The following is a 13074-nucleotide window of genomic DNA, read 5'->3' as shown; positions in this document are numbered from 1 at the left end:
GATCAAATAACATATAATAAACTACCTATTTAAATATAAATAATTTTATACATAAATTATATTCATTAGAGTAAGCACATAAATCAAACAAATACCTTTTGTTAATTTATAATCATGTTTTACTTTTAGGTAAATAAATCAAAACAATAATTTTATTTATTTATATGTTATATAATTAAACTTTAGTGATATTTACATAGATAATATATATAGTATACTTTAATATGAATATATATTATTGACACTTCCTACTCATATGATTTTTTGACATTTGTATATTTCTGTAAAACAAAATTTAAACCGTTAATCACTAAACTTCTAATATGAGATTTTTTTTATACAAATTTTAAAATTAAATATTAAGACCTCAATAATTTTTCACTGCAAATACTGAAATTAACATATTTATATATTTTATATATTATATAATTTAATTTAAATGATATAATATATATATATATATCTATTAACGAGACTTCATATTCATACGATGTGTTATCAATTGTATCTTGTTCGAACAAAAAAGTTAAACCATTGGTCACAAAATTTTTAATATGAGACTTTTACCATTTTTAGTAATTTATAGTCGTTTAAAAAATTCAAAATATAGCATATAAGAAAAAAATAAATTTTATTATTATATGCTTAATATGGTCATTTAACTTTTTTAATAATATAAATTTAACAAAAAAGAGATGATTACAAAAATTGTTATCAAACATGTATTGTTCGTAATTATTAATTATCATATATATGTTAAGCATATTAGGTAATTTCATAGCTTTTATTTAAGAAAAGAAAGAATACTCTTTTATACACTAATAATCAATTTGATAGTTAGTTTGATAAAAAACTATAATGTATATTTATATGAACCAAATTATTTTTCTAAACATTTTAAAAATCATCATATTGATATTGATGACATGTGGATACGAAGACATGTTGTAGTGCTCCATGATTAATGAATATGGGATATTGTTAATCTATTATGGGAAATCAAACTACTCAATATTTCTTTTGTATTGTATTGCACTTGATTAGTTTAATATTTGAATATTAATTAAGATTACAAATAATAAAAAACTATTACAACTTTAATACTTTAAAGAACTTTAGTTTATTTTATATTAATATTTATTAGTATAATTGTGTAATATATACTATTTACTGTTTATTTTTTAGGAATCAAATTTTATTATTTAGAAGAAAATATTTTTCGTCAATCAACTATTATTTTTCACTGTTTTTATTTCTAAATCGTATTTATTCCGCACAAAGCAAAATCACTGTTGAAATGTCATGTACTTTAATTTAGTTTTTTTATAATTATCAAAAAATCTAAAATATCAAATAATTAAAATTTTAATATCTCGTTCAACTTTTTCTTTTCATAATTCTCCCAGCGAAAACATTTTTCTAGAAAAAAAAGAAGAAAATAATATATTTATTTGGTGCCCAGAAAAAAACGGAAAGTATTTATTAACTCTCCCATTTTTTTCCATATTTGTCTTCTCTCTATTACCCTTAACTATTATATTATTATCTCAAAAAGTGGTCATACCCTTCTTTCCACATACATTCCCTCATCAATTGGACAACCTAACAGGCTACCCCACACCCAATCTACATATCTCCTTCCGACAGTTGTCTTTCTTGTCCCATTTTCCCCATCTTGTTCCTTTTTCCCCAACCACCTTTGAAAACTTTCTCCTCTTCTTAGCTCCATTTGCGATTTTGAAGAGCTTTTTGAGGGAAATTTGTACGTTTTTCACGAAATTTTCATATTAATATACTACTTATGTTCAATGTATTATATGTAACGAAAAATATGAATGTATTGCTGTAAAATTCGTGAGAGTTTTCAAAGAAAAAATGAAAATAATGTTTGAGAAAAGATTATGTGTTTTTCTCTATTTTAACACGGTTTTGAAAAGAAAAAACATGAAAATTGTGTTAGACAATAATCTGGGTTGTATAACACGTTATTAGTTGATTAAAAAGACTTAAACCAGTGAAAACTAAAGTTTTAAGTAAAAATGGAAGTTTTAGGTATATTGTTATGAAAAAGGATGTTTAAGGGCGATTTTGTATACTTCTTCTTATTTCCACTGTTTTAAAGCAAAATAATGCATTGCAATAGTGGTAGACGATATTGTGGGTTGTGTAACACCCTTTTGGTCAGTTAAAAATGTTAAATCGACAAAAGCAAAAAATTATAAAAACTACTCGAACTACTGGTATTACTAAAGTGAAAGGTGTATTACTTGTATTACTGGATCGACTATGTACCAAAGATCTTGGACAACTTAGATTCTTAATGGTTAACTAATCATAATTTTATTTTTTCAGGGAATTATATGGCTTCTCCTATTACAATCATATGTTTTGACTATGGAGGAAGTTACATCAAGGATGGGGCTGAGATAAAGTGGATCTCGGGAAAAGATCAAATTCACACTCAAGTGATGAAAACATTTGTGGAAGAGGTTACATATTCTGAATCGGTCGAGTATATATGCAGAAAGATTAAGGCAAATGGAGATGGGATGGTGAAGATTAGTTATTTTCCATTGGTATTGTATTCAAACAAGTCATCATATATTTGGTGTGATGAAAACGTTTTGGGTTATCTCATGCAAGTAAATCATGATAAATGTAGAAGTGTTTTACATGTGGAGATCAGCAGTGACATGGATGATACATATGGTGGTCTGCCGCTTTCATGAGATGATGAAACTGATGAAAGCTATGTTGGTCTTTCTGATGGAGAGGATACTGATACCGAGGAAGATAAGACTGATGAAGATGAGACCGAGGAAGATGGAGATGAGCAAGATGGAACATATCAGGATCATGAGATGGATGGCATGGTCACGCTTTACACAGATGAACAACACGAAGACTTTGAGATGCATGAGAATTTAGAGCATGGGTACGAAGGAACAGAAGTCGGAATGGAAGTTGAAGCTGCAAGAGCGGGAGTTGAAGCCACAACAGTAGTAGAATAAGAATGGGATGATGGTCTCGATTTGGTTAAGGGTCAAGAATTCAGAACTAAGACAGCCATGCAAGTTCTAGTTCAGAGAGGTGCGCATAAGAATGGTTTTGAGTATGACACAATTAAGTCTGATACTGGGAGATTTGTGGCAAGATGTCGAGGAGCCAAATAAGGTTGCAAGTGGTATTTGCGTGTAACAAAGCTTAAGAATTCAGATCTTTAGACGGTTAGAACTTACATCAAGTCTCATACATGCTCAGTGGTAACTACAAGTACCCTTAGAAATAGAAGGAGAGGCATACCACATGTTGTTGCATCTGTTTTGGGTGAAGAATATCCCGGTAGATATGACATACCAACACCAGCTAATCTGAACAGTATGGTTATACACAAGGTTGGTGTTGATGTATCATATGCCACAGCATGGAGAGGAAAAAGGATGGATGGTAATGAAGTGCGAGGTACTCCGGAAGAGAGTTTTCTTTGATAAACTCCTATATCCACATGCTTAAGTTGAAGAATCCTAACTCGGTAAGTTATGTTGAAGTGGATGCGGCGAAAAGATTTAAGTATCTAGTAATACCTAGTAGTACAAATGTGTTTTCTTAAGTCAGAGATTGCCTTGTACTTAATTGGGCCAAACCTGTTCCAAGACAATCATACAACACAAATCCTGCATAAGAAATATCATTCAAGTTTTACAGACCAACATAAGAAATATCATTCTACACAAGTTCACAACAAAAGCCGAGATAAATATTAAACATCCAAAATATTTTAAACACCTAAAGTCTTCTAATCCTTGGTTTTGGGATTCTTCTTGCCGCCCTTCAATCTCATCGGTATTAGCTTCAGTGAAAGGAGTGAAAACCCACTGTGATCGTGCACGTGTCCGCTTTGTCATAGGTCGTGTTGTGAACTTCTTTGGTTCATCAGCTTTTCTCGATCTATGCTTCCTCACCGCCATTGCCTTAGGCCTATGCTTCACCCCAGTACGAGCAGGAGCTCCCTCAGTTCCATCTGTCTCCACAGCAGAAATTGCATCCTTGCTCTTGCAAACTGTAAGAATCCACCCTTGCTTCTCTTCCTCTGTGTATTTGTTTTGCTCTTCCTCCTCAGCCTCTTCCTCATCAACATTCTCAGCCTCTTCCTCAGCCACATTCTCAGCCTCTTCTGCTTTTTTCTCTTCTTCCACAACTTTCTCATGTTCTGCCTCCGCAATTTTCGCAGCTACCCACTTCTCAGGTGTTGTAGTTTCTGGTTTCCATGCAGCATTGGCCTTAATCCTACCACGTGGTGGTGTAGGAGTATCCTTGGGTTCTTTCTCAGCCCCTTTTTCTCCAACCCGAGCCTCGGTTTCAACCTCAACTCGAGCCTCGGTTTCAACATCAACCTGAGCCTCGGTTTCAACATCAACCCTAGCCTCGGTTTCAACATCAACCTGAGCCTCTGTTTCAACCTCAACCTCGGTCTCAGATTCTTTCTCAGCCCCTTTTTCTCCAACTTCAGCCTCAACCCAAGCCTCGGTTTCAACCTCAACCCGAGCCTCTGTTTCAACTTCAACCTCGGTCTCAGATTCCTTCTCAGCCCCTTTTTCTCCAGCTTCGGTTTCAACCTCTACTTCACCCTCTTTTTCAGCCTCTTCATCCTCTTTATCTTCAGCTTGAGTCTCGGTTTTAACCTCTTCTTCAACCTCTTTCCGAACCTCTTCTTTGTGACCTTCTGCTTCTTTCTCAGGTATTTCTGACCTTTCTTCATAACGCCCACTATTCCAGTCAAAATCCATGGTTTGATACTCAAAACCATCATCGTTCTCCTTCCTCTTCATTTCTTTCTCAATGCCATCAATTCTCTCCTCCAATGTCTTCTACTTCCTGGCCTTCAGGTTTAAACGGTCTTGCGTCCGCTCAATGCCCTGAAGCCTCTTCTCCATTGCTTTCATCCTCTTAGACATTCTTTTACAATAACATGGCTCTTTTCCACCACACCAAGCCTCTTGTCCTTGTCTCTACCTTCACAATCACTTCACTCAAAAAAGCCATCAACCTCTCTTCAACCCCTTTCAGAACGTCCTCCAAACCATGATCAGAGGAGGATGCTTCTTCATTCACTTTCCTTTTTCCTTTGTCTTTTTTTCTTAGGAAACTCCCTTGCAGCCACATCTAACTCATAGAGTCCTTGCCAAAAGATAGGTTTCTCCTTAACAGGCAGCCATGTGCTCCACAAGTTACTCACGCCTTCTTCATTTTCTTAGTCTGGCTCCTCCTCCAATATACGTGCCATGAGAAGTTCCTCATCAACAGTTGGAACCAAAACAATATTAATGACCTGAAAAAATACCAAAACAATATCACACACATATTTTTAACTCAAAACACTATTTATTCCACTCACTTAATAAAAAAATAATATTCAACTCATACCGGTAGTTTTCCAAGCATGTCATATAAATCCTTGAGTGGATAACCTTTCATGCTGTTACTTTGGAACCGCTTCTTGCACATCCTCGGGCACTTGCTGAAACAACCAGCTACACGTTCTCTGAATCGTGCATTCAGAGCTGGAATACACTAAAATGCCAGGATCTGAATGTCAAAACAAAGGAGTCAGAGCTGATTCACAAAACAAAAACAATTATATAAGGATGTAAGATTTACCTCCAAAGGAACTATGAACCGGGGAAAGTTGACATTCTTCTTAGGTTTCCCTTTGAGTTGCTTCATCACGTGATTATGGACCTGATCGCATCATCGAACGTCAAGCGACCCCAAGGAAAGGTTTTACAAATTTCCACATCCTTGACGACTCTTAAAATGAAAGAGTCGAGTGGGGCATTGTACCTTGCCTTCGTTCTGATAATCGTGCCTAGGAAGTAGAGCACCGCCATCCTGAGTCGATCCCCACACGCAGTCATACTCAGCAATAGGGGTGGGCATTCGGGTACCCACTCGGGTTCGGTCCGGGTCTATTCGGGTTTCGGGTTTTCGGGGTCAAAAATTTCAGCCCCATTCGGGTATTTATAAATTTTGGTTCGGGGTCGGTTCGGATCCTTGCGGGTTCGGTTGGGATTCGGATAACCCATTTAAATTATTTTAAAATTTTAAAAATTCATTATATGCTTTAAACTTCACAAAAAGGTATAAGCAAAATAATATATTACATATAAATTTGAATAACTTGTGTCAAAATACCAAAACTTAACATATAAATTGGTTTGATTTGAATATTTGGATAGAGAATCAATAAATATTTTTGGTGTTTTGAGTATATTTTAACTATTTAAACATGTACTTTTGACTATTTGTATATATTTTCAAGTATTCTTAAAAGTATCATGTATACTTTGATGATTTTTAATATACATTAAATCTAAAAATATAAGTATATTAATTATTTCGGATACACTCGGGTACCCAAAATATTCCGGTTCGGATCGGGTTCGGTTTCGGTTCTTTAAATACCAAAAATTTGAACTCGTTCGGATATTTAAACAATTTCGGTTAGGGTTTGGTACTACTTTTTCGGGTCGGATTCGGTTCGGTTCTTCGGGTTCGGTTTTTTTGCCCAGCCCTACAGCAACTTCTCTTTCACAGATTCCATTGTTATCTCCTTTTGCGAGCCAAAATGCCTATCTACAAAAGCAAAGCTCCTCAACTTCTTATAATTATCCGGGTAGTCACGACAGTCCAAGCCCGAGATGAGTGCATGCTCTCTCATTGAATACCGGATGGGCATGCCATTAACCGCAAACCAAGCTGTGTCCTCTCCCTCATGTAAGGGAATCGTGCGCAGTAGTAGAGACCACATACCCAGCAGCCTGAAGTTTGGTTCATCCGACATGTAGAAAATGTGGCAAAACTGAGGGTGGTTTTTGAACCACTCCAACTCGGGCGACTCCAACTCGGGCGTAAGCTTCTTCAAGAGGTCCACCGTTCCGGTCACAAAGCACTTGCTTTGTATCTTACACAACGTGGTGAATTCCGTGTTCTTGAAGTATAGCTCATCAGGTGGCAATGGTTGGCATTCCTGCAAACCACAATAATATATTAGCACCTTATTTATTAATCTGTTCTAGTAAAACTAGTAATACTAGTAATGCACCAACAATACTAAAACCAAAGAAATGTTTTTGAGAATGCATACCAGAGATGTTGCAGAATGATGATCAGTCTGAGTCTCATTCTCGTCTGAAAGCCCATCTGCTACTGGAGCAGGGTTGTGTTCGACAACCTTTTCTCTTGTGAAATTTTGTTTTCTTAGTCTGCCTTTTCCCTTCCCGCTTACTACGGCATGTCATTATCTTAATCTCCTGAATATACATAAACAACAAATATTTAATAACAACTAGGGGTAGGCACTTTACCCGATATCCGAAGTGGCACCCGAACCCGACCCGAAAAACTCGAACCGAAATCCGAACCGAAATGGCAAAATATCTGAACGGGTATTAAGTTAGGAGATATTGATTATCCAAACCCGAACGGGTAATACCCGAACCCGAATGAATATCCGAAGATAACCGAACATATGTATACTTACCCTTATATTTCTAGTTTACATCTCTCATTTTATTTAAAATATTTATATTGATGTTACACATACTTTAAAATCATATAGTGTATATATATATATATATTATGGAGAAAATAATTTGATATTCATTTAAAATGCATGTCAAACTTTTGTTTCATGTACAACAAAAGTTACATCCAAAATTTAAAAACAATAGTCAAATTAATATTTTTATTTTTGAAATGTTATCTCCAAATCTATTAATCATTGAATCTATAAAAAGTAAAAAAATCAGTTAAGGGAAATCTATATTTTTAAATACAAGAAACTTAAAAAATGAAAAATTTATTTTATTTCTTTAAAATCTAAATATCCGAACCCGATCCGAAATAACCGAATCCGAAGTAAAAATATCCGCACCCGACCTGAAGTACAGAAATATCCGAACGGGTTTTATATCCCTATACCGAAATACCCAAAAATCCGAAACACCCGACCCGAACCCGAACGGATATCCGAACGCCCACCCCTAATAACAACAGAAGCTAACAAACCCATTCAATATCCACAAAACAAATCTCATAACAAAACTTTCGATCTCCATAACTTCAATAGACAAAGATAAAATAACTTTTACCATTTTCAATAGACAAAGAACAAACGATTTTACCATTTTCAATAAACAAAGATAAAACAATTTTTACCATAATCTCATAACCATTCTCCTCATTAACAATTTTTACTACTATGTTTTCAATTAAATTACACAGAGAAAACAATTTTTACCAATACCAAATCGATTCAACAAAAGAATAACTTTAAAGAATCTGATTCAAAATTAAAATTTCTTTATTTCTTTAAGCCAAACAAGCACACAATATATATTCCAAAGAAACTCACATCAAAACCATTAGAATCTATGAAAAATAAATGAAAAAGACGTTACATTTTACACGCCGACAATGGTCCTCGAAGCAGAACAAGAGGATGAAAGGAAGCTGACGCCGGTGGATTTGATGATGGACAGGAGAATACGCGGTGGATTTCAGTGGGTTTCGGTGGATTTCGGTCGATTTCGTCGCTGCCTCGAGTTCGTCGGGTTCTAGGGTTTCGATTGATTGATTTTCAATTTGGGGGAAATGAGAAACACTTAGGAGAGAAACAAAGGGTTTGGTTCTGTATGGGAGAGAGACACGGGGAGAAACATAGGGTTTGGGAGAGAGACACGCGGGTCACGCCCACGGATCCAGATCATGTGAATCGGGTCAAATTTAAAAGAGGTTGGATCTGTAAATATTATATTTTATTAAGGGCAGTTTCATCTTTTACCATGTTTTCGATTAAAATATGATTAAAAGTATAATTTTTTTTATCGGTGAGGCAAGAGAGAATAGACATTGGAGTGTCTAGGGCAATAAAAAATAGAGCAAATTAGCTCAATATCCTAAAATAAGTGGGATACCATAGAATGGGGAAAAAATGGTAAAGATAGGGGGAAAAAAATTTGGGAGATATTGTGTGTGGAATACAAATAGAGTGGATTTTGTGTGCATGTAGTGCAAATACTCTAAAAAAGTAAAGGTCAAGAAAATACACATTTATTTATATAAATAAATCATCCTAACGGAGGGCACAATGGTCTTTGACCATTTCAGGATTGCGGAAACCCTAATAATGAGGTATATATAAAACTCGGCGAAAACACAAAAGCAGACTTCTCTTCGTGTGTTTAGAGCATTGCAGAGATCATCACTGCTTGAAGGCGGCGGCTTCTTCTTCTTCTCACGCATCTCATCTCCGCTAATCAAAATGGTAATTCCATTTTTCTCTTCTAAAACCTTTAGTTTCTCGGTCTCCGAAATGAAACCCTGATTTTCAGATTCATCTCTTCCTGATGTGGAGTGTGTTTGTTTGTTATGGTGTGTAGTCTCTGGTCGCGAACGAGGAGTTTCAGCACATTCTCCGTGTGCTTAACACAAATGTCGATGGAAAGCAGAAGATCATGTTCGCCCTTACCTCAATCAAGGGTATTGGCAGGCGTTTGGCTAACATCGTCTGCAAGAAAGCTGATGTCGACATGAACAAGAGGTTTGCTTTCTCTCTCTTTCTCTAACTGATTAGTGTGTTTTTTATGTGCAACTTCTGAGTCATGTCTGCTTTAAGACAGCATTGGCCAAAACTTATGGTTCTTTTCTCTTTTCAGCCGTGGTTTTGTTTATCTGTGTAACCATTGTAGTTGTAGAATCGACAGTCTTTTGTGTTGTAATGCTCTTGTGTATACTGATTTTGATATCTCTACTCTGTTTTAGGGCTGCTTAGTTATCATGAGTCATGTCTGCTTTAAGACAACGTTAGCCAAAATTCTTGCTTCTCTTATTGTTGTTCTCTTTGTCTTTTCGGCTGTGGTTTTGTTTACTATGTAGAATCGCTTGTCTTGTCTTGTATGATCAGACATATTACTGTACTGTTTTGAATCTTTCGACTTGCATGTTCGAGCTCATGTCTGATTAATTTTTCAGTACTATTAGTTATGTTTCCACTTTATTGTTTCAGCGTTAGCTAAATCCTTTTCGTTTCTTGTGTATATTACTCATTTGCATTTCGTGGTTTTATCTCTGTTCTGTTTTAGGGCTGGTGAGTTGTCTGCAGCTGAGATCGACAACCTGATGACGATTGTTGCTAACCCGAAGCAGTACAAGATCCCAGACTGGTTCCTGAACAGGCAGAAGGACTACAAGGACGGGAAGTACTCCCAAGTTGTCTCCAATGCCCTTGACATGAAGCTCAGGGACGATCTCGAGCGTCTCAAGAAAATCAGGTAATATTCATACTGATCCGAACCATCAGTTTAACTCGTTACTACTTTGTTCTGTTGTGGTTTGGTTTGAATGATCTTGTGTAATGGTTGTTTTGCATTTCCACAGAAACCACCGTGGGCTGAGACACTACTGGGGTCTTCGTGTCCGTGGACAGCACACCAAGACAACTGGGCGCAGAGGAAAGACTGTTGGTGTCTCGAAGAAGCGTTAAGCAATTGCTAGTTACTGCTTTATCGGTTTTGATATATGTTTCTGCTTTGAACTGTCTGTGACACTTTTGGATTTTCGAAATAGTTTGCGTGATATTTTTGGATCTTTGTGCTCTCTATCTCTCTTTTCCAGTGGTTACATCTGTTTCAACTTTAATTGTTTGGGAGTCTTTATCATGGCTTTGTCACCCTTCAACATAGTTTTGAAGTGTTTATCATGTAACTGTCTGTGACACTTCAAAGCGATATCATGGCTTTTGAGGTTTTTTACAGCTTGAAAAATACTCAACTGGTGATGAAGTCATATACTAGTAGAAAATGGTAACGATGTATAACTGCGGCATATATGTAAGGCAAGTTCCTCATATTGAAAAATATAAATTAAAATACTAGGAGGATTTTACAATATTCTGCTAAGAAAGAATAAAGCCATATGATGTATAAAAATGGTGCCATGTCTGTATTAAGAGAGACTCATCGTTAACTCGCTTAACGCTAGCTAAGCTTTCAACCTTGGTTTTTCATCAGAATCCGAATCATCTCCATGTTTCTGTTGACGGGTCGTTGGAAGAGAATAGCTTTTCTTCTCCTTACCTCCTGGCTTAGACGAGGCATTACCGTACCAGATCATCCCGAGCACTGCAATAATCATGCCGAGAACCACGTGCAGGTTTAGACCGTCCCGGTCAAAGAAGAAGAAGCCCATTATCAGCACCAAGATCGTCTTCATATGGCCCAGGACTTGGAACGAAACCGCCGTGAATCTCCCGATGCAGATGAACTGGCTGAGGTTTGTCCCGATAGCTATTGTGCATGAGAGGGTTATAAACATCTGCACAAGCAAGCATCACAACTTAGAATAACAACAAAATAAGCAAATGTAAATGATCAGTATCAGTGGCACTTACCAGAGAGACAACGTTGTAGTCGTACATGTCTACTCGTTTCTCTGTCAGCCAAAAGTCGAGAAATGGACCGACTATCAACAACGTTGCAGCTTGAGCTGGAGCAGTATGACCCAGTAGGTTGAATGATGTAAGTGAATACTTTCGCTGAAGGTAATGAACATACTGCAATAAAAAGACAGAAGTTTAAGTCAATCTTAGCTAAGAGAGGTTATGTTACTTTTGTAGGCTCTGAGAACTTACGTATTGTTGCAAAGCAGTACTCCAGACAGCAACCGAAGCAGCAACGAAACCTTTGGTGTTGACACTAACATCAGTAACAGTGCAAACACCAACACCCACAAGAACAAGTCCTATGCTAAGTTTGGTGTCTCTTGAGTAACGAATCTTATCGAACACTACCTCCAACAAGCAAGCTACAGGAATCATGCTAAGCTTTGCAATCTGACAAACCAAAAAAAAAAAATAATAATAATAATAAGACAGCGATACAGAAGCATAGGTTTTTGCAAGAATATTTACCTGATAAAACCCAACAGAGTTCCACATGAGACTAACGTTCATCCCAACGATCGAAAAGTTTGCAAATATAATGAACTTAAGAAGCTCTGTGAAGGGAAGATGAGAAGGCTGAATGTAGCCTAGACATCTTAGAACAAGTGTCATCAGTGTGGTCGTGGCGAAATGTAGACCGGTCAAGGTTGTTGCTGCAGTGAATCGAAAATGTAAAATACAGACACGAAGAGAGAGAGAGATGAGATCAAATGGGGTTTGAAGATTATTACCAAAGCTAAAGCCGTACGTAGCCATTAAAGCTTTATTGACAATGATGATTCCGACAGAAGTAACGACATTGAACATCCAAGCAGCAGCATCTACCGTTGCTTTCTTGTCTGCTTTACTACCAGGAGCCATTTGTTACTTTGGTCTTCTTCGATTGCAAAATCTCAAACAAACATTCTCTAGACAAAATCCTACAAAGAATTTAATTAAAAAACAAAAAATTCCCCAATGAGGATCAGATCGGATCTAAAGGAATTGTTTAATCGATCTAGAGTACAATAGGATCCGCGAAGTGATCTCATCAAATCAGAGGAATTCGAAAGGGATACAATAGATCGGGGGGAAGGTACCTGGAGAAGAACAAAGCGTGGCAGCAAAATGATCAGAAGGCAGCGATGTTGATGTTGGTTTCTCTTTTCTATTTTGAGTTGAAGGGTGCGCTTAAGTAAAGTGATCTCCTCATCATTACATTTCCATAATGAAAAAGAAAAGAATAATGTCCTTTTTTCTGTAACCTTTACTAATAAAAAGATTTTTAAAAATGTGTTTTTTTCACTAGAAATTTAACAAACTAAACTGAATCATCATTCCAAATGTGGAAACCCTTTGATCCAATGGTTTAATTAAAAATTTATTAATCATTTTATATCAAAAGATCTGAGTTTTAACTCTAAAAATATAAAATTATGAGGATTATGGAAAAATATTGTAAAAAAATCTTCAGTTTCTTACCTTCATAAATCTTTTAGAACGGCTGGTGAATTCTTATAAGGTGGTAAAATTATCGACTATATAATATTTCTCATCGTTTGTAATATCATAATTAATCAAATGTTAAAAAAACA

General features: G+C 36.1%; 4 protein-coding genes across 4 annotated transcripts; 1 reads left to right on the top strand and 3 right to left on the bottom strand.

The window, feature by feature from the left end:
• Positions 1–3658: 3658 nt before the first annotated feature.
• LOC108844996 (uncharacterized) lies at positions 3659–4829 on the bottom strand. Its single transcript, XM_018618271.2, has 2 exons — positions 3787–4829; positions 3659–3674 (listed from the first exon to the last, which is right to left on the bottom strand). The coding sequence occupies exons 1-2, from the start codon at positions 4827–4829 to the stop codon at positions 3659–3661; spliced, it is 1059 nt and encodes a 352-aa protein (XP_018473773.2).
• A 1742-nt stretch (positions 4830–6571) lies between these two features.
• LOC108844995 (uncharacterized protein At3g43530-like) lies at positions 6572–7298 on the bottom strand. The gene is made up of 3 exons (XM_018618270.2): positions 7286–7298; positions 7145–7206; positions 6572–7027 (listed from the first exon to the last, which is right to left on the bottom strand). Exons 1-3 carry the CDS (start codon positions 7296–7298, stop codon positions 6572–6574), a joined length of 531 nt encoding a protein of 176 aa, XP_018473772.2.
• A 1867-nt stretch (positions 7299–9165) lies between these two features.
• On the top strand, positions 9166–10698 carry LOC108844296 (40S ribosomal protein S18). Its single transcript, XM_018617525.2, has 4 exons — positions 9166–9325; positions 9441–9601; positions 10143–10331; positions 10438–10698. The coding sequence occupies exons 1-4, from the start codon at positions 9323–9325 to the stop codon at positions 10541–10543; spliced, it is 459 nt and encodes a 152-aa protein (XP_018473027.1). The 5' UTR covers positions 9166–9322; the 3' UTR covers positions 10544–10698.
• Positions 10699–10906: 208 nt separating this feature from the next.
• Positions 10907–12719, bottom strand: LOC108844295 (UDP-rhamnose/UDP-galactose transporter 5). Its single transcript, XM_018617523.2, has 6 exons — positions 12580–12719; positions 12232–12420; positions 11969–12153; positions 11690–11890; positions 11450–11611; positions 10907–11373 (listed from the first exon to the last, which is right to left on the bottom strand). Exons 2-6 carry the CDS (start codon positions 12359–12361, stop codon positions 11041–11043), a joined length of 1011 nt encoding a protein of 336 aa, XP_018473025.1. The 5' UTR covers positions 12362–12420; positions 12580–12719; the 3' UTR covers positions 10907–11040.
• Between the last annotated feature and the right edge of the window lie 355 nt (positions 12720–13074).

The sequence above is a fragment of the Raphanus sativus genome, chromosome 8, assembly GCF_000801105.2.
Source record: "Raphanus sativus cultivar WK10039 chromosome 8, ASM80110v3, whole genome shotgun sequence".
NCBI lineage: Eukaryota > Viridiplantae > Streptophyta > Magnoliopsida > Brassicales > Brassicaceae > Raphanus > Raphanus sativus.
Note: the sequence above shows the minus strand (reverse complement) of the source record. Positions and strands in the feature narration are given on the sequence as shown.

Bases quoted from the DNA above. Each gene is read 5' to 3' on its own strand.
- LOC108844996 (XM_018618271.2), bottom strand. From the start codon at position 4,829: ATGAAGAGGAAGGAGAACGATGATGGTTTTGAGTATCAAACCATGGAT.
- LOC108844995 (XM_018618270.2), bottom strand. The intron at 7,028-7,144 runs GTATGCATTCTC...TGTGGTTTGCAG, and splicing joins ATCATTCTGCAACATCTCTG to GAATGCCAACCATTGCCACC.
- LOC108844296 (XM_018617525.2), top strand. The intron at 9,602-10,142 runs GTTTGCTTTCTC...GTTCTGTTTTAG, and splicing joins GATGTCGACATGAACAAGAG to GGCTGGTGAGTTGTCTGCAG. The intron at 10,332-10,437 runs GTAATATTCATA...GCATTTCCACAG, and splicing joins GAGCGTCTCAAGAAAATCAG to AAACCACCGTGGGCTGAGAC.
- LOC108844295 (XM_018617523.2), bottom strand. From the start codon at position 12,361: ATGGCTCCTGGTAGTAAAGCAGACAAGAAAGCAACGGTAGATGCTGCT. The intron at 12,154-12,231 runs GTAATAATCTTC...GATTCACTGCAG, and splicing joins TACGTACGGCTTTAGCTTTG to CAACAACCTTGACCGGTCTA. The intron at 11,891-11,968 runs GTAAATATTCTT...TTGGTTTGTCAG, and splicing joins ACTCTGTTGGGTTTTATCAG to ATTGCAAAGCTTAGCATGAT.